The 20,891-nt window shown below is 52.6% G+C and overlaps 1 protein-coding gene across 1 annotated transcript; it reads left to right on the forward strand.

The window, feature by feature from the left end:
• Nucleotides 1-5,730: 5,730 nt before the first annotated feature.
• On the forward strand, nucleotides 5,731-9,392 carry LOC119098900 (bromodomain-containing protein 8). Its single transcript, XM_037221945.1, has 4 exons — nucleotides 5,731-5,839; nucleotides 7,299-8,081; nucleotides 8,139-8,287; nucleotides 8,898-9,392. The coding sequence occupies exons 2-4, from the start codon at nucleotides 7,319-7,321 to the stop codon at nucleotides 9,390-9,392; spliced, it is 1,407 nt and encodes a 468-aa protein (XP_037077840.1). The 5' UTR covers nucleotides 5,731-5,839; nucleotides 7,299-7,318.
• The last annotated feature ends 11,499 nt before the right edge of the window (nucleotides 9,393-20,891 follow it).

Genomic DNA, 20,891 nt, shown 5'->3' on the forward strand with positions numbered 1-20,891 from the left:
TGCCTGCTCGCGGCCACCCAAGACAGAGTTTAGTCACCTCGGACCGTCTCCGAGATCGGACCAGACCGCCTCTGCGCTGCTACGACCGCGGATGTGGCGTCATATCTTGAGCGCCGACAGCGGCGCACACGCGCGGAGCGGAGCCCACCGCTGCACCTGCCGTCGCCGGCCAGCTCCAGCCTGGGTGCCGGGCCTGCGCCGCGGCGCTGCGGCGGCGCACGAGGCCGGCCGGCCGCCGCCCACGGACCCGTCAGCACCGGCCCAGGCGGCTCCCGTCGGTCGCTCATTAGCTGTCCAGAATGTATGTTCCTTTCTCGGGACATTTTATCTCTGATGGATATCGCCAGAAACGTCACGTGATTAATCAGCTATAACGAGTGATAAATATAGAAAGTCTAATGATTGGCGATACGCCGGTTGGGAGTCGACGGTGACACGTCATTGGGCGGCAGCGACCAGAGGGGCCAGCGCGAGGAGGCCCGCACCGCCGCCTAATGCCTCCCCGGCTAATGCGCTCCAGCGCCAAAAAGGTCTTATCGGGTCCCGCGCCGGTCAGCGACAGCACCGCCGAATTCATGAATATGTAGAACGGGCGGCAGCACGCACGCATCAAGCCCGGCCGTTTGATGTGCGGGTGACGTTACGAGGGAGAGCTGGAGGGGGGGGGGGAGAGGGGTTCACTTAGTGCGTGTCGCGTTCACACGGGGGCGGAGCAGAGGCTGACCTAGAAACGTGTTCACAGTGGTGGCGTCTGATGAAGCCCTGACGAAGTATGGATGCAATGCATCTGATAACCCAATGACAATTGCGGTGATTGTTTCCGCTGACCATAGCAAAGAAGAAATAAAAACTTCTGATCCTGCGATGGAATGAACATGAAATGAGGAAATTACGAAAATAAATATGAAGTTGTGATTATGCACCAAAGAATATCCGGAGTGCGCAAGCTATTCACTCATTTCAACGATCTTGACAGAGTCTCAGATGGCTCTCCTCAGAAAAATTAGTGTCCGATAACTCACTACAGACGTTCTTCACACAGTGCGCCTCTCTGATGAGCCTGTTTCTTTCACCAGGGAGTTTTTCCTTGATGTCTGAGCGACATAAGCAGCGCACAAGACAGGACAGCAACTTGTACACCACCGGGTGGCGCACCGAGGTGGTAAGAGACGCTTTTGGGGTCGCCCAGCCGCCCAGTACAGCGGAGATCCTGGCCGACATGCGGTTCCCAGTCGCCGAGGCGCCCGAGGCGCCACCTACCGAGAGCGATGCCAAGTGGCCACAGACCAATGGCCCAGGCCCGCGCCGGCTTGCTTGCGTGTTTGTGGGCGTTGTATGTCTGAATATGTTACCACAACGCTGAACGTAATGTCTTCAATTAAGTGACGATTAGCTACGATAGGCAGCAGTCTATTGCGTATGGCTAAAAAAACGGCTATTTCTGCCCATGAATGCATGCTGCCACCTCCCCCTCTCCTCCGACGCAGTAGCATGGATTGTGGCGACCAGCTCCCCGGGCATGGCACGACGCCCCGGGGCCTGTTTTAGCCCTCTGGATATCGTAGGATAGCTTTCCACCGCTGACCCTCTGGACATGACACAACGGCGAGCTCCGTTGATCCTCTGGGCAGAGAACGACAACCTCTTTTGCCTGCTGACTTTCTGGACGGGGCACAATGACGAATCAGATGACCGCTGAAGAACGGCATCGAGGTAGCAGTGGTCGAAGCCCCAGAAGAACACTGGGAGAGCGGTCTGCGACGACGCTCAGAGCATTGCACGACGACGCCAGCCGTTTAACCCCTGCGCACGCCCCTCTCCCAGTCCCCGACGACCCGTCCAACAGGCCCGAACGGTGGCCCCTCCGCGCCGTGCGCACCCGCCGCAGCACTTACCATGGGTAGCCGGCTCTGGGCCAGAAGGTGGAGCTGCAGTAGGCGACGTTCCTGGCGCCGCCGCCCCCGTCGAGACCGAGCATGACGCGCCGGGCCGGAGGTGGTCGCTGTGTGTGGAGCTCGTGCGGGGGAGCGGCCGCCGCTCTGCCAGGGCCCGCCGCGAGCCTGCCGCGGGCTGGATGCTGCCGACGTAATTGGTCTGCACACGGGCCGGACTGCGGCATGGCACTGGTGCGCCGCCCCCGGCAGGTGGGCGCCCTACCTGCCGCGAGCTGCTGCTCTTTATTCGCGGCGCCCCACAGAGCCGGGCCGCGCCGGCCGCCTCCTTTGTGGCGGCGCCATTCACGCGTGGGAACGTGCCGTCCCCTCCACTGCCAGCCCGGCTCCGAAAACGCTCCGCCGCCGCCGTTATTTATATTATAATTAGGATTAGTAAAAAATGTGTTGTATTGTTTACTGAAAAGTTCCGATCGCATACGATTTGGGGCGAACAAAGTTGGGGGTTGTGTGTGCACCTGATGTCGTGAGGCGGCGGACAAAGCGGCGTCGCCACCTGGTGGTAGGCATCAAGAGGCGCAGCTCAAAATTCCACCGACGCTGGATGCTAATTTGATGCATAATTTAGTTCCTTTCATCGGCGAATGGTTCGGCGTCCCAAGATGTGTTAAATCTCTCGTCCGATGCGCAGTTTCTAACACGCATGTGGGTATCGCCACGGGGAGGAAGGGGTGTCCCCAAACGGCGAGGACCAACATCTGATTTGCTCAAATGTCGCCCCCAGACCAGTTTGATAATCGAAAGAGCCACGCGTTTAGACTCTTCTTCCAGCAAGCATCATTCCATAGCAAGGTTAGTACAATAGTATTAAGCCGACAGTGCGCACGGTTGGTGTCTACCCCTAGCCATGCTTTTTACCGACAGTTTCGAATTCAAACCATAGCAGCAGAAAAACCTTTTGAAACAAGCTGCTTCTAAGCTTTCAGTCAATAAATCTGGGTCTGGGGCTCTGAGAGCGCCGTTTCTGACCCCGCTCTTGTATGCCATGCCCTTCGCTCTATGCTGCTTCCCGTCTTGGATGAACCTGGAAACTATTTATTCCGTTCTCTTCAACGAGCGACTTAAGAAATGGGCAGAAAGTAACTACATACACCGATCGGCATAATGCTAACGCCTTAACCACTAGCAACATCCCTGACGCAAAAAAAGTTTCGTGTCAGCCGTCGCGATATGCTGTATTAGATTCCTTTTGTCTTAGCTGGATAACTGTGTTTCTAATCATCTCGCTGCTTACTAGCGGCTGGGTGCCCACAATCGAGTTGAAGCTTTGAGCCACTGCAATCCATACTCAGGACACATGAAATAACACAAAGCTAGTTTAAAACATGGCCCATGCATCGTCAGTCTGTTTTAAATTTGGCTGTATACCGGAAACTTTGTAAAAGAGCCCGGACAATTTAAAAGTTTCTGACTATAAATGCGGCTCTTCCCCTGAGTATGTGTTGGTGCCGAGGCCTACACGAAGAAATACTTCGACCTCGCCGTCCCCAACTTGAATGTCTTTCATTAACGTCGGACTTCTTACTGGCTTTGCTAAAGCCTCTAGCCACAGTGCAAACGACGGTTAGTGCAACGGGCATCTCTTCACTAAGTTATCACAATCATAATAATTCCATAAAATCAGGATGTAAGGTAGTGTCCAAAGTCGATGCTACATGTACACGAATTGAGAAATATAAACTTACTCAATCTAAAACCTTAAGGTAATCAATTAGTACAACAGCTCTCGAAATGCCGTTGTCGTTAGTCATGCCCAGAAGCATGCCAACTCCATCATGCCTAGAAGCAGAGCGAATTTTGAGCCTGATACAAACTCATATTTAAATGCTTATTTTATCACCCTAATCAATCATTTGGGATCGCATTGTGTCACACTTGCAAACAAAGCTTACAAACCACGGAAATCGTGTGATTCACATTCATGCTAACGGTAAAGCTATTTGGGGTGTTTGGTGCTTTACGCCACACTCAACTGCTGTTCAACATCTGTACACCATCCATCATTTGTTGTCCACCATCTTTTCGAGCTATTTACGGATGGCCTTTTGCACCCGTCCAAGGCCACGCTCCCCAGTTTTCTTTTGAAACTGGTCGGAGTGTTTGAATGTGGGCTCTATGGCGTCGTTTTAGAGTTAATCAGAACCTTTTAAATGAATGAAAATCTGGGATCACATCTCACGATAAGCACTGGCTGTTGTGTGAACCCTCACTCCTACCGTCTGATAGAGCAAAACCATGTCAACGGCAGCATTTGGTGGCGTAAGTCTAACGTGCAGTGCTGTTCGGCATGGTCGGTCCTGCCCTCTGACGTCACCTGACCTTCAGCGCAGCTGCTGTCAACCGTCACAGGCGATGCACGTTAAAGGCAATCAAATGCAATACAGAATTGAGAAGTTTTGCAGCATTTCCTAAATAACTGCATCTGCTTTCAATTCTTAACTTTTCTGCCGATCAATATTACCAATTTTACAACTGCTTAAGGCTTTGTGCAAACTAGTAATACTGCACATTCTATATAGACACACCAATATTCCCAATATGCGGAAGCCCCCAGTGGCCGAACTCTGGCTCAAATGTTGCTATTTTTGCTCGGCTCGTGGCGCCGCAACGCCATGGTCAGAGGGCCACCGTGACTGTCTGACTGCCAGTCAGAGGGCCACCGTGACTGTCTGACTGTCGGTCAGAGGGCCACCGTGACTGTCTGACTGTCGGTCAGAGAGCCACCGTGACTGTCTGACTGTCGGTGTCGCTGACACCGCACGGGGCAGCGACACCACACCGTGACTGTCTGACTGTCGGTGTCACTGACACACCGCACGAGGCAGCGGCACCACACCGTGACTGTCCGATTGTCGGTGTCGCTGACACACCGCACTGGGCAGCAGCACCACACCGTGACTGCCTGACTGACGGTGTCGCTGACACACCGCACTGGGCAGCGGCACCATACCGTGACTGTCTGACTGTCGGTGTCGCTGACACACCGCACTGGGCAGCGGCACCACACCGTGACTGTCTGACTGTCGGTGTCGCTGACACACCGTACTGGGCAACGGCACCACACCGTGACTGTCTGACTGTCAGTGTTGCTGACACACCGCACCGAGCAGCGGCACCAGGCGCAAGGTACCCAATGTTATGACCGCGGCTTGGCGAAAAAAAGTAATAAAAAAAGAACACCGACTGGTAGTGAGGAGCAACGCGACCAGAATCAGACGAGATGTCGCACGCGTCCTCGTGATGAATCAGAAGTTGTTGCTCAAGCGTCCAATGCTTTGCATACCTGTGTTGTTACGAGTGTTCTCGCCTGCTTGCCTGCTGCCGAAGGACTGAGCTTGGATAAGAGAACCATTTGTTCCAAATGCAAGCCAGGAACGAGGCGCGGTATGCAAAGGAAACAATCTTAGCCACTTCAGCATTAGCCACACTAATAAGCAAAGAAAACATTACGTTTTATTTTGATGTGATGTTGGAGGATATGCGTTCGCCTGTGTACATCTACGTATGAGTAGTGGCGGTAAGTGGTTCCCGCTAATGCACTGAACAACTGACACTACCCTTGGCAATTGAATTGCCTCCTTATCTATCCCACATTGCATTTCCCCAAAAATTAGAGACAAGTACCCCCACCCCACCTAACGTACTCGCTAACGCAAGAGCTCCAAATCAAATTCCCGCTTCAGTCAGTCCGGATTGAATCGTGAGTCCAAATTCTGGTAGCTCGTCTTCAGCCGCACCATCTGCGCTAGTATCGTCTCATATTGGAATAGCGCGCAGACGCGCGGATGCGCGTGTTGGCGGTGGAGTCGTTAAGTATCTTGGAAAGCCGTGGCAAAAACTCGTTACAAAAATCAAGTCGACCAATCAACCTTCAATAGCTGTCGAAGGTAATTTGCATTATCTCTTTTGCTCATTGTAATAGCTTGTTCAGTATTGCAGCGCAACTTGCCCGCTGTTTTGGAAGGCGCTTATTTCCTTGCAAGTTGCAACATTGTGGGTGTGATGCAAGAATTTCGAGAGGTTATGCGATTTGGTGTGCCCCCTAACCCCCCAATCCCACCGTCTTGGAGTCATGTACAGCGTCACTGAAATTGTTGGTGTGCTCTTCCAGCAGCCTGTTAGATTTGTGTGTTGTGTGAAAACTAATATTATCATCCATAATATTAGTTTTCCAAGAAATAGATGGTTACAAGGCAAAGTTGGTGTGTCAGAATGTCAGTATTGGCTATGTTGATAATGTTATTTTTAGTTCTTGTATTTGCAGCTTAAAATTATTAATCTCACATTGAAGAATTAATGGTAAACATTAAGTAGAGACCCTTGGCATACACTTGGCATACATCTTGCACATTGCCACATACACACCATCTACAACTTCGTGTTAAGATGTCAGTGATAAACAATGAAGTGGAAACCTTTAGATCCAAACCCAACATAAGGTACATATCTGGTTTGTGCCAGAAAAGTATTGCCTTAATGGAAACAGATGAAATTTACAATCATAAATTTGGCATGGGTAAAGGCCTTTTATTTCTTTATGATGGCAAAAATTTAACAAATAGGGACATGACAAGTCTTGCTGATGCTTTTTTACTAATATGCATCACGTGATTTATGTATGATAAATCATGCAACTTAATATGGACATATTTAGGATCAAAGCATTATTAATAAATCAACAAGACAAGAGCTTGATGGACTCATTGATTGAAATACATTCATTTGTATTGGTTAGTGTGAATATTATGACAGGGAGCTTCAGCTGTACTCATTGGTCTGACAGAATGGACAAATGGCAATAAGCCAGGGTTGACAGGCCTTTTATGAAGTTATGCATCATTTAAGGTGTCATTGCAAGTCATCATCAGTGCATCAGAAAATTTTAAAATGCTGCTGATGTTTTCACTAAGCTGGCTAGTATACCCATACAAACACTTCCATAAAGCTCGGAACTTTGATTTGTGAATCTTCTACCTGTTCCCATAAGCCCTCATACCCTACAGCCAGGAAATTTGGAACCTTGGCATATGTACTACAGCAAACACTTGTTTTGCCTAGTCATGCACTGGTGTAAAACTCCTCATCCACTTAGTTTTTGTGGTGATCACTTACCAAACAGTGTACAAGCAGTGACACACAAAATGAATGGGTGCAAAATGATCACAGTAGTCGGCACACCCTAAAACTCCAGTCAACAACAGCACAAAAATAAATATCAATAGTGACAAGAGTGCATTACAGTCTAGTGTCCTATTTGGACTACATCTCCACATGCACCCTGCCTTCAACTGGTCAGTCATCTGGCAGTAGGCCACACCTGACAATGGCACGTGTCCTCTGTTCCAGCCAATCACCACCGCACCGCCATGGCTGCCGGCACGCCGTCCCGCCTGGCCCTGAAGCAGACCCCGCTCGACACGTGGTCGACGCGCGAGCACCTGGCGCTGGCGTCTGCCGTGCTGCGCAGCGGCGACCAGAACTGGGTGTCGGTGAGCCGCGCCATGCGTGGCTTCGCCGACGCCGGCCGTCCATCCGACTGGCTCTCGCAGAAGAACTGCGCGCAGCAGTACGCGCGCCTCCTCGAGCTGGTGGACGCGCCCAAGCGGAAGCGCGAGCGCGGCGAGCCGAACGAGACGCCGGGGGAGCACATCGTGCGGCGGCTGCGCCAGGACCGGACCGAAGAACTGCGCCGCCTGGTTGCCGAGAAACGGGCCGCCTACCTGGCGCTCAAGCAGCAGATCAGCCAGCTGCGCTCTGGCCAGCTGGACTCACAGCTGGACGACATCCAGCGCCAGATCCAGGCCGAGAAGGAGGCGGCTGCACTGGAGGAGGAGCGCCGCCGCCAGCGGTTGGCCGAGCGCGAGGCGCAGAAGGTGGCCGTGCAGCAAGCGCTGCGAGCGCAGGTGACCAAGGCGCCCCCGCCGAAGCGGCGCAAGCTGACGCCAGAGCGGCGCGATAGCAGCCTCTCCGAGGCCGGCTCGGCGTCCGAGCCCGAGTTCGCAGAAGACAGCGCCGCCTCGGACGCGGTGGCGGCCGAGGCCAGCGGCGACGAGGCGAGCAGGGAGGGCGCCGACTCACGCCCGGCGCCCTCTTGCCCGCTGCTCACCTCGCTGCTCCGCTCGCCCTCGGGTGGCGCGCGACCGGCGACTGCGGCGGCAGCGGCGACAGCCGAGCCGGGCCCGCCAGCGTCCTCCGCCGGCTCGCCCACGCTCTCACGGCTGCTGGAGCTGCCGCCGGCCGCGCCGGGCTATCCGCTGCCACGGCTCAACCTGTTCCCCGACCAGGCGGCCCGCGACGGCGAAGCGACCGCGGCGGAGAAACCGGCCGCAGAGAAGGTGGCCGACCCGCCATCTCCGCGGCTGCCGCCACCGCCGCCGCCACCACTGCCGCCGCCAGAGGCCTCGCAGCCAGCTGTGGCCGCTGAGATGGAGGTGGAGTCCGAGCCGGCGCCGCCTGAGTCGGCTGAGCAGGGTGACGCGGTGGCCGACGTGCACGCGGAGCCGGCGCAGGAGTTGCCTGCTGCCGCTCCGGAGGCGCCGGCTGAGCAGGCCACGCAGGCGGAAGAGGTCGAGGCGGCCGCCTGCCCGCCGCCGCCGCCACCACCGCCTCCACCACCCCCCGCCGCCACCACCACCACCGCCATTGCTTCCGCCACCGCCGCCCGCCGACGAGCCAGAGCCGCCGGCGGCCGAGCCGGAGCCGGAGCCGGAGCCGGCCGCTGCCAGCGGCCCCGGCGGAGATGGCCCGGCCGTGCCGTCCGAGCCGGCCCCCGTCATCAAGCAGGAGCCGGGCACCGAGGGTGGCGCACAGGAGGCCGCGCCGCCGCAGAAGTCGGCCGAGCCGCCGCTGCCGGTCGTCAAGGAGGAGCGTGACGAGTGGGAGGCTGAGTCGAGCGGGTCGCGGCAGCGCAGTGGCTCGGCTGGTGCCGGTGCCGCTGCAGCGCAGGCCGAGTCCGTGCCCAACAGCCCAGCGTCGGCTGTGCTCAGCGGCGACGACGCCGAAGAGCGACGCGACTATCGGATCTGGAAGAAGTCGATCCTAATCCTGTGGCGCGAGTTCACGGCGCATCGGCACGCCTCGATGTTCGCGCGGCCCATCACCAACGACCAGGCGACCAACTACCGCGAGATCGTGAAACACCCCATGGACCTGGCGCAGATGAAGCGCAACGTGGAGGCCGGCACGGTGAACACGACGCTGCAGTTCCAGCGCGATCTGATGCTGATGTTCTGCAACGCCATGATGTTCAACTCCAGCGACCACGAGGTGCACCGGTTCGCGCGCGAGATGCAGGCCGAGTGCGTGGAGAAGATCCAGATGCTGCTGCTGGCCGACAAGCAGACGAGCCAGCGACGGGAGACGCGCGAGTCGTCTCGCGACGACCTGAAGCGCAAGCGGTCCGGCGACGAGCGACCCACGCCCACCAGGAAGCGACGCTAGCGCCGGCGCACGCCCGGCTCCGTATCGCCCCCCTCTCGTGACCACGCCTTGGTACACGTGCGCTCCTTCCATTTCATCGTGTTTGGCGGACTGCGTGAGCGATGAGCGGCGGCTCGTTTTTCTCGTCTGTATTACGTTTCCAGCGATGTGCAGCGAGTTTTGGGCCTGGCGTATAGGTGCTCGTTCGTAACGGAGGCGTCCTGGGTGACCAGCCAGTATGGGCATCCTATCGATGTGTGCGTGTGTCGTCGGTACCGCTGTGAACTTAGTATCTGATGATTCCTGTTCTTGTAATAAATTTGTCCGACATTTGGTGTTTCAGGCACAGTGCCTTCGTAGTGTGACAGCGATGAAACCCTCAGAGGTAGGTGAGTGGACATGCCTAGTGATGAAGCTCTACGCGCACGACTCTCCATTCGTTTGCAGCGCGTGATCAGCCAACCATGGTCTCAGCAATGTCCGCAAGCGGCAGGTGGCTGGGCTTCACGCTGTTTCCCCGCGCTAAGGAACTTCCAGACCTTTTTGTCAGCCCTTCCAAGCCTATGTTGGCTCGGTAGTTGGTCGCCTCAACTCCCTGTCACCACGTCTGAGTTGTGTGGTTTCGGACGTGAGAAAGACCACGCGTGTGATTCATTGGGTTCTCGAGGTTGCAGATGTGATGAGTTGGGGTCAATCACTTTCATGCAACACGATACTCTTGATGTTAATGTTTTACGATAAGTGCAGAACATGATCCCTCGTTCCCCGTTCAAGCTGCGAAATGGTTCTGAAGCACGTGCTATGCCGTATATGAGGCCTTGTCCATGCTCCGCACAGTGGGCTGCTCCGAAAGACCACACGGGAGTGGCAGGAACGCGATGCTTGCCTAGTATTTGTATTGCACAACCATGATTCAAGTTCATTTTGCGGGGATATAACCCCCTACCTCTATCAATCACTGTCCGTGATTGCGGGTGCTGAATATTTATTAACGTGACGTCATGGACGTGATACTTAACGTTGCATCTTTCAACCGCGGACAACACTTCTTCACTGTATTCCATGCAGCCATGTTCAAACTCCGCAACCGCTGGACGGATTTTCTCCAGACCAAACCCAATCGAAAGCCATCATGTGGTTTCGTGTCCGATCTGAAACAGGATGCCTGAGGCCACCATCCACACCTTTAAGAACTGTAAAGGCCACGGAGACATTGCGGTGAAGCCCAAACTTAGAAACATCTCAACCCATCTGCCCAGTTTCACCAGACACCAGTTTCAGAACGACTGATAAAGATCTTTGCGTTCTATCTTCTGGTGAAAGTCCCGGAAAAATCCAGTGAGCGGTTTTCAAGTTTGGACTTGGCTGGGACGTGCGGAGTGGTTTGTACGGTAGATGAAGGTAAAGATTGTGACCTGGGGTCACCAGTTTTCGAATTATAGATGAAATCGCATATGCTCCATCGGTTGCCAAAGGTCCTAGGAAGATTATTCGAGCGGTTTTCGAGTTTGGACTTGACCGCAATGCTCCAGAATGGTTTATACGGTCATGGAAGGTAATGATGATGACCTGCGGTCACCGATTTCAGAGCAGCTGATGAAATCGTATGTGGTGTCTGTTGGTAAAGGTTCGGGACAGATCAGTTGAGCGGTTTAGAGTTCGGACTTGTTTGTAGTGCGCCAGGGTGATTTATGCGGTTTTTGAAAGCAAATGGTGGAAATGGTGGAAAAATAGAAAGATGGTGACCTGAGATCGTCAGTTTCAGAGCGACCACCAAAAAGCGCAGACTCGTTTTCGATCGGTGGACTTGGAGAAAATCAGTAGGGAGGTTTCGAAGCATGGACTTCGCTGCATGGATGGCGGCGAAGTAATATTGCTTTCAAGTCTCTCCATTGCGATCTGGTAGCGTAAGAATGTGCAGTACTCGCCGCTTCGTTTTCATCCTGTTATCTCCGCTTCTAGAACATGTGGTGTTGGAGTGCCTTTCAGAGCTGTGGCACCTTTGTTTCTGCTGCGTGATAGTTCCTTAGATGCAAGTTTCATGTGCTTTTCGTATTCTACGTGACTGTTTTTCGTATGCCGACACTTTCGTCCGTTGCGTTCCTTCGTGGGTGTTACTCCGTAGCCCAAGGCAACGACGGAGTGGGCGGATTCACGGTGTCGACCAAGGACAACGCATCTTCTGCGACAGCGGAATGTAGTTGGATCCCGACGGGGACGGCGTTCCTCCTGGTAAGATTTTTTTATACCACCGAGTCCTTCAGGAACGTCAGCCCCTACAAGATTCGAGACGAATTCACGATCTTCTGGAAGGGAGTGTAGCTCAGGCCGCGGCAGTGAGGAGCGGCGCCCTCCTGAAAACCATTGATGTCGGTCAAACTCGATCCCTCTTGGCACGACCATCTTTCGGGGGCTGAGAGGTGTGAGTCACCCCAGCAGACAAATTAAACCAGGTGGAAGGGGTAGTCTACGCACCGGGCATGGCGGGGGACTCTGCGAGGAAAATCCTGGAGGAGAGTGCGCCGCAGGGAGTAGCGGCAGTGACCCGTTCCCCGTCGAGAACTGCGCGCCCCAACCCCCCGCTAATGGTCCGTTTCGGACGGCTGCAACTCCCCGCGCATCTGCACGCAGCCTACACGCGGCATGAGGTCCGCCGGTACACCCCGCTGCCCCGCCGCTGTAGTCAGTGCCTACGATGTGGGCATGTCAAGGGCATGCGCGGGGCTCGCTCGCAGAGATGTGCACGCTGTGCCGGGGAGCACCCTTCCGAGCGATGCCCCCTCCCCCCCCCCCCCCCTCCACGCTGTGCGACATGTCAGGGCCCGTACCCGGTGACCGATCTTGCGTGCCCGGTCTGGAAGGAGAAACTTGAGACGCTGCGAGCCGCAGCGCCCGGGTGACCCCTCCTGGGTTTGGGCTGGAGGAGTGCCGGCACTCCCAGCGCGGCGAGCTGCGTGTGACCCACCAGGAACCCACTCACCCCTCGTACAAACCGTCAGCAGCCACCCCCGCCAGGGACGCTATCCGTGGCTGGGAACGGTACATGGGGGCCGCCGCCGCCACGCACGACGGGCAGTAAGCCGCTGCCCAGAGCGTCACAGACCACCAGCGCCAAAAGTGACCTGCTGAAAACCCCGTCACCACCTACATCCACAAGTCAACCGCCGCCCGAGCTGACCCGAGCGAAACGCCTTCACCGAGCGTAGACGACGCAAACGCCGTCAGTCAGGCTTCATCTCAGGCAACAGCGATTACAGGGATAATAGTGGTCTGGAGGGTACAAGGAGTCCACTCCCGACAACCTCCGCGGTGGCAGAGGTTACCCTGGCTGCGTGCCAAGAGCCCACTGACACTGATATCATGATCCGAGATGAGGCTGGGTCACCAGTATCAGCAGACCGCCGCAGCCAGGCGGTGTCTGAGGTTGACTCGGATGACTCCATCCCAGTGTGCTCACACGACAAAGTGAAGTCCCTCCTTTTGCCCGGGCCGTCAGGTCTCCACGGGCGCCATCCCCGGAAACGGACCCAGACTCCCCCCCCCCCCCACCACGCTTCCTACACAGCGACGAAGCTTCCGCTTACGTAGTGCATCAGCCTATGAGGGCAAGAACCGGGGGTATCGTACGCAGCCCACACACACAAGACGTGCGTTTATTCCAGGGTCCTCCTCTCCTGCCTAACCAGACCCGCGTCATGTCACATAAAGAAATGGCGTTCCTACTTCAATGAAATGTTGAAGATCTTTTGTAGCATTGTGCCGAATTTGAACAACATATGAATTAATTTTCTCCCCTGGTCGCTGCACTACAAGAAGCCTTTTCCGTGACTCAGATTCGTACAACTTTAAGGTTCCCGGATAAACTCTCTAGCAGAATAGCATAAATTCTGAAGCGCGTCAGGGTGGCGTGGCGGTTTATGCATGAAATTCGGTTCTCCAGCGACACACTTTTCTTCAAACCCAGCTGAACTTCGTGGCGGTTACTGTGAAACTTTTCCAATCTGTGTTGATATTGTCTGCATTCTTACCTCCCAACTCTCGGCTCATTACACAATCCACTCCTGATTATTTGTTCTCACAAATGCCTGCCAATTGCCTGATGCTTAGTGATTTTGGCGCCCACAATCCGCTCTGGGCCCGAAGCCAACATTTGTCTCCACGGGGATCCCAGATGAAAACCGTGGTCAACAAACATTCGCTGGTATACCCCAATGGTGGCACACACATGCTTAGGAGTTCCAGTTACCACACCACCTCAGCCATAGACTTGTCCATTGTGTCACACCGTGTCGCTCTCTTATTCCAGTGGATTGTAACTAGTGGCCTGTTATTTTCTGACCACTTTCCTCTCCATCTTGTTCTTACGCGTGCGACTGCACTCCTACCTCCGCCTTCCACAAAGAAATGGTGTACAAATGGTGTTGACTGGGAATCCTTTAATAGCTGTCACCCGGCATGTTCCATACGATTTCAAAACAACCGTACCAGATTTCCCCAATGCCGTCCACTCAGCCGCTAAATGTTATCAGCCGAAACATTTCAGGAGGTTCCAGACCTGATCGGACTGGAAACGCTTCATGGTGGAACTGGCGTTGTCAATGGGCAAATGCACTTCGACGCAGGGCACCTAGAGATTTTCAAGAATGCATTGGCGCCCATCATGCGGAATTTTATACAAAAGCGCGCAAAGCGTGTTCTGACACCTTGCGTCGAGAAAATCAATCGGCGTGGCGGGATTTTGCTTCGACGTGCAAGCGCTTTACGCCGTTAAGTAAATTTTTATAGCATGTCCGCTCGTTTGCCTCTCGCCGAAATCACGTATGTGCCTTCCCACAGCTTGCGAGAGGAAACGACATTGTAACCGATCCACATGAGGTCGCCAACACATTTGCGCAACGCTTTGCCTCTGTCTCCCCCTCAAATATCTACTCACCCAGCGTTAACCCATGTTTAACTAAAAGAACTTCCAACCCCGAGTTTACGTCTGATCACGATGAAGCCTATAATGCTCCTCTTATCATGCGTGAACTCGAATTGTCCCGGAGAAAGTTTCGGTTAGCCCAGATGAACTACCTTACTCGTTTTTCACCAAGCTATCTACTTTAGACTTATCAACACTTCCAGTCGCCATCAACAATCTCTGGATCAATCACACTTCCCCAGACGCATGGCTCCAAAGCATGGTCACTCCAATCCTGAAGCCCGGCAAAGAAAGGCTGTCCTCGGACTCAAATCGTCCAATATCGCTCACAAACTGTGCCTGTAAGGTCGTGTAACGAATGGTCAGTACACGCCTGCGATGGTTCCTGGAAACAAATCAGCTGTTAGACGCCTTCCAAAGTTAATTCGGAGGTAAGCATGGTACAGCAGAAAACGTTATACGTCTCACTACAGATATACATGCCAACTGGGATAGACAACATCTAACCGTCGCTGTGTTTCGTGGCCTCACGTCAGCATTTAACAAAGTCCATCGCGACACCGCGATCTGCAAGTTGCATGCTCTTGGCCTCAGGGGCCACTCAGCGCATTTTCTTTGCAATTTCTTGCAGTCATTTCTTCAGTGTATGCTGCTAATCCACGGCATCTGACTTACATCGTATGGATCATGGTGTTCCACGAGGTGGTGTTCTGTCTCCAACGCTGTCTTTTATCGCCATCAATGATGTTTTTCTTACACAACCGAACACCCTAGGATGTGCCCGATATTCGATGTTTGCTGGCGATCTTACTATATGGAGCTCACACAGAGACTGTCAAGAGTCTTTCTCAGCTTTGCAAATAGCAATCGATCATTGTGTGAACTGGTGCTCAGAATGGGGCTTCTTTCTCTCCACTCTCCACGCCATGCTCGTTTTCATGCGAGGTCCCTTACCGTCACTTGCCGTCTCTCCACAAATTTGTGGTACTCCCATACCATTCTGCCCCATACCATTCTGCCCCATACCATTCTGCCCCATACCATTCTGCCCCCATACCATTCTACTCCCAACTCCCATACTATTTCTGGGAATTACATTGGACTCACGTCTAACCTTCCAAGCTCACAAAGGTGTCATAAATTGTTGCCTAAAATGGCTTAGCGTCCTCAGGTGCCTTGCTGGTCATGCCTGGCGTGCAGACCGTGCGACGCTCATCACACTTTATATCGGTCTCGTCCGATCAACGTTGGGATATAACAGCTTCATATTCAGTAGTATCTCCGCCAACCTTTGCAAACGCTTGGGAGCCACTCAATCAACCTGCCTGCATCTGATCACAGGGGCCTTCCGCACGACCCCAGGTCTCGCCATCCGTGCTGACGCCAACCTGCCAGCGCTAACAGAGTGGCGTTGCTTCTTGCTGCTCCACAAATCGCAAAGTGTGATGAACCTCGAGTTATGCGCTGCTCTTGAAACCAATAGACCGCACCAACAAAGACAGGAGCGGAGGTCGTGTGTCCTGCCCGACGCTGTCAGACAGGCGCGACGAGCTCTTGACATCCCATGCATTCGTGTTGCTCGTAACCCTCCATTGACGCCTTTCTTGGTTTACAATGCTCTCTCAATAGAGTGTCTATCTAGATCCAACAAATCGGAATTGTCTTCTGTTGAGGTACAGTCTGTCCTCCTGGAGTACTGAAATCCGCGCGTCGAATCTGTTTTCTTTTACACCGGTGGATCTGCTTATGGTGACCAGGTTGGTGCAGCAGCCATCGGTCCTGACTTTCGATTCACCGGACGTCTTCCAGACTTCAGTACGATGTACTCTGCGTAGGTATACGCTTTAAAACGAGCGCTATCACATATCAGAGTCAGACGTATTCCTCAGTCTGCGATACGCACAGACTTCAAGGCATCGCTGCAGGCCCTTCAGCGACTCGATGATTTCAACCATCCGAGAGTGCATGATGTCCATGATATAATGTTTTCGCTGCCAACCGACCAACACGTGACCTTTCTGCGGATACCGGGACATTATGGCATCGTAGGAAATGTCCTCGTCGACACCCTTGCGAACGAAAGTGTCCGTCTTCCAACGCCTCTGGAAGTGTGTCTGACACTAGGTGATGTTCTTCATTTTACTAAAGTCTATTTTGCTTGGTATTTTCAGAATCAGTAGGATGTCTCTCATGCTAACCATATGCATCGAATCAAACCCACGCTCCAACCATGGGCCACGTGTCACCAGGAGAACAGGCAGAGAGAAGTAGTGTTGGTGCGCTTGAGATGTGGCCACACTCGTCTCACCCACAGCCATCTATTCAGTCGTTCTGCACCACCGGTCTGCGAGGCTTGTAATGTTCGGCTTACGGTTGAACACGTATTGGTTAGATGCGCCGCTCTCACTCGGGAACGTCGCCATGTCACGACTTACTTGTTAACACACCGCCTCCCCCACACCCTCCAAACGCTGCTAGCGACGATGATCCTGCCTTAAGCGATCTTGCCCTGGACTGCGTGATTAAATCGCCATTGGGTACAAAGATCTCACGGGATCTAATTCTCCATTCAGCTCCGTGGTACGTACGAATAATGCCGGGAAAGGATGACAGCACCCAACGTAACCAAGCTTTTACTCACCGGTTTTTTCCCACATATATGCAATTAATTGTGATCTTGAGTGACGGACCTTGTTGATCATATTTTCCGTATTGCCTAGCCAATCAAAACAAAATTGCACGTGTGACTCATTTAGGATGAGCCGGTTTTTATGCGGGATTGGTTAGCGAGCCCCGCGTTCCTCTTTTGGCGAATAACGTAGGTTGAAGCCACTAAAAAATGTTCTCGAGCTGTACATCTTCTGCATGGCACCGAATGTGACGCATAAGAGACGGGCAATTCATATTTGGAGGTTTTGGCGTGCTACTAGATTGGCGGACTCGCTTTCGGCCGGCGTGGTGCGAGTGGGTGGGGGGTCGTGCTGAGTTTGGGGTACGCCACGCTAAGCTAACTTAATGTACTCAACGCAGACATTGCACTCAACTAACTCAAAGGACAGTACGCACATTTCAGGAATTCTTCCTGCTATTGTTTGAGTCACGTTAGGTTTGCAACTTGAAACAAAGATCAGCATTACGGCTTGATATTTGCATGGCTGGCGTAGTAAACCAGTGACCTTACTTCGTGTGGTCAAGAAGGTAATTGCTGTATCTTGGAGAGATACCGTTTTTATTTTTCCATCGTGAAATGGGTAGCATGGATGAAATAAGTGAGGAGTCCTTGTGGCAGCTTCCTATTTTGTACCAGGTTATGAGAGGAGTGTAGAATAGTGGTTGGGATGGTGAGCACTTATTGAAATGCATACTTGCCATCAGAACAAAAGTACAAACAGACAGGTAGCTACTTCCCACCATGGAAATAAACAGTGGAGGTGTGGGCCTTATTCTGCCATGTGAAAATGTCATGAGCTTTACTGATGATGGCATTGTGATTGAACATAATTGTTTATATATGGGCTAAAACTATGGACCCATCAATGAAAAACAACAAAAATAAAGCTGTTCATTGATTGGTTGTCAAATCAGCTGCATAGAATTTGTGGACTGGAAGCATAAACTGAAGTGCCCAATGATGGTTTGGAAACATCCAATAAGCAAATGTGAACCCCTGCCTGAGCATGTGTTAATGTGGTGCATGAGATTCTTGTTTCATCTAGCAGTCCCTTGTCATAAACCAACACAACCAGATTAACAACACAGCTGGATGTAGGTGCAGCCTAATAATGAGGAAGTCAGTGCATGTTACAGGTGAAGCCCCTGTGCCCTCCTGCACCTTAATTTAGTTGAAAAAATTCAAATTGCAATGCTATGTCAGACAAATGTGTGGATTTTAAGATAGTGGATATCTGGCCCATGGCTGATTAAGGTATTTATCTCTGGACTCTGACCACCAAACTACTAAATCACATCATACTACGTAAACCAGGAGCAGGTAATATTTCCAGTTATTGGCATCCAGTTATGGTCACCTATTAAGACCAAACAAAGCCAAGCCTCCCACTTCTCAATATGCAGATTGTACACCCATTGTAAAAGAGCATGGGAAATTTGTGATTTGATGGACATACTGACAAATGCTGCTTGGAGTTGCTGGCATCTTTGTGCTACCATGCATGAAACACCTGATATGTTAATTTCTGAATGGGAGGAGGGCTCAAAGCGCTCACACATCGCATGCACATACTCAGTGATCTCCCATGCTAGCATGCTGGTGATGTGGTCTGGTTCTTTTATGTTTCTTCGGCCTTGCAGGACTGAAAACACAAGATGGCAGTCAATCAGTTTGTGTCAGAGGTGCTGCTGCGCAAGAACTTAGGTGCTGTTTCACGACAGTCAGCCTTTTGGATTATGATTAACCTGTTCTTGTCACTCTTCATCACATTAGAAATGTAAGTATAAAAGTAGATGTAAGTAATGGTGCATGCAATTGAGCAAAAGTGGCCTGTATATGTAAATATATATTATTTTGTGATCTGCCAGTGTTTGCATATGTTTGGGCCACTAGTGTGTCTATCTTTAAGGCAAACCATGGGCACTGCTCTAGAGTGCCTGTGAAGGTGCATGGAACCCCAATGTTTATTGTTTCATGGTTTTTAGGTGTTCAGGTTAATTATCAGGACATCCATTTGTCAAACATCAAGGCATCTATCATTTAGATATTGGGGTACCTACCAGCTGTAATTGTGCACAGAGGGTTTTCTGTTTGCAATCACTTGCCTGATTATATTGTGGGCAACAGGTCTACAAGGTTGTGCAGCGAAGTTTGTGTATATCTGCTGACATAACACTTAGTGTCTGCTTGACTTATCTGCCCATGCTACCCCTGCCTGCATGTTTTGCAATGCTGCTAGCCTTATTCTGTGTTGCCACGTGTTACCATGGTAAAGCTCCCCATTAGACCTGAGATGGGGGCCAGGTTCAGCTCGTACCTGGCCCCCAAGCTGCTGTATGTGTGTCCCATCTGACAGTTCGCTCCCAAGACAGGTGAGACAGGTACTACGGCGCCTACCTGGCCTCCAAGCTGCTGTATGTGTGTCCCATCTGACAGTATGTCCCTGACACAGGTACTACGGCTCATACCTGGCCTCCGAGCTGCTGGGTGTGCCACTGCTGCTGCTCTGGCGGCTGGAGCTGGGCGTGCTCGTCATCAGCTGCCTTAACCTGGCCGTCCACATGACCCGCTACCTGTACCCGGGCCTGGGCTGCGCCGTGCTGAGCCTGACGGACGAGCAGAAGCGCCTGCTCAGCGTGGGGCGGCACGGTGAGGGCTGGAGCGTCCGTCTCGGCCGCGCGTCCCGCCGGTGGAGGCGGTCCGCAGGGTGACGGGGGGGGGGGGGGGGGAGGGGAGCGGGGAGGTGCGGGCCGGCGTCTGCGACGTCGCTCGCCGTGGTGCTCGACCAAGTTCGTGTGATTCCTAGGCTTGCCATCTCCCATACTGAAATCAAGGGCATAGGTGAACTTAAGTGCTCTGGGTGTGGTTACACTGCCATTCAGATGAAAAGGCCTTCACACCATTTTTGTTGTTGTTGGAAATGCCGTTATCTTATTCGATGCACCTCGAAAAGCTGTAATGTAATGCCATGTGATCTTAGGGGGGGGGGGGCTTCAATTCATATAGGGCTTTGAACTGAAATAGCCATATTGAATGCTTTTCGGTGCTGCTCACAATCCCGCCCTTCTTAAGACGGTAGCGCCTCTAGTTTCTGAGGTACACGCCCGTGAAAAGAGAAAAGACATATTGTGGGGAATATTTCAAAGTCAACTTGGCATTCATGACATCATAATAACAACATTCAAACCCAGCCATTCCATAAGCCATGCGGCGATCAAGACCAAGAAAAATATGATTGGCGAGGCGTTCACATCTGGCGTTCTTGAGCGCTGTCTCAGATAAAGTGGCCGCCAATTGGTTCTCAATCAGTGCAATGTGCAAGGAACGATTACGGAATCAAACCATAACGCATTGAGAAGCATATTTACTATGTAGAGATTTGTGCTGTCTAGAGCGGTCTTTTCCAGTTAAAAAGTTTGCCAATAGTTATTAGTCAGCATGTTTGATCATATCTGATGCTTGCTTCAATATCTTTAAGTGTGTAACGTGTCCTTTAAGTTCAAAATTTGGGTGAACTTTGTGTGTGCCAAGAGGATGCTTAATTTCCTAAACGTGAAATGTTTCTGAACTATTTACCTGATGGCACTGAGGCCCTTTTGGTTTTGGACGGCAGTGCATAGCCCGCCGCTCCTCGTTCACACTGTTGTTTATGCGCCGCGAGTGGATGCAGTTTTTGGTATCTTGTCAACCCTGACCAGGGTGTCCCAGACGTGACCACCTGGGTAACTTTGAAATGGATAAAACACATGCAAGTAACAGCATCACGCATTGTTGGGCAGCTGCATGCAAATGTCATCTACAGGTCCAAATGGCTCGCTGACTTGAGCCAAGAATTTCAAAGCTAATTCTACTGCACAAGTGGCGTCTTTCTCCTCCAAAGCTATCGTAATGGGGCTGGGCTCTTGGCCTTGGCCGGGGTGCTCTGTCG

The sequence above is a fragment of the Pollicipes pollicipes genome, unplaced genomic scaffold (assembly GCF_011947565.3).
Source record: "Pollicipes pollicipes isolate AB1234 unplaced genomic scaffold, Ppol_2.1 Scaffold_4740;HRSCAF=5597_pilon_pilon_pilon, whole genome shotgun sequence".
Taxonomy (NCBI): Eukaryota; Metazoa; Arthropoda; class Thecostraca; order Pollicipedomorpha; family Pollicipedidae; genus Pollicipes; species Pollicipes pollicipes.

Bases quoted from the DNA above. Each gene is read 5' to 3' on its own strand.
- LOC119098900 (XM_037221945.1), top strand. From the start codon at position 7,319: ATGGCTGCCGGCACGCCGTCCCGCCTGGCCCTGAAGCAGACCCCGCTC. The intron at 8,082-8,138 runs GTGGCGCGCGAC...CGGGCCCGCCAG, and splicing joins GCTGCTCCGCTCGCCCTCGG to CGTCCTCCGCCGGCTCGCCC. The intron at 8,288-8,897 runs GTGGCCGACCCG...GCTGCAGCGCAG, and splicing joins AGAAACCGGCCGCAGAGAAG to GCCGAGTCCGTGCCCAACAG.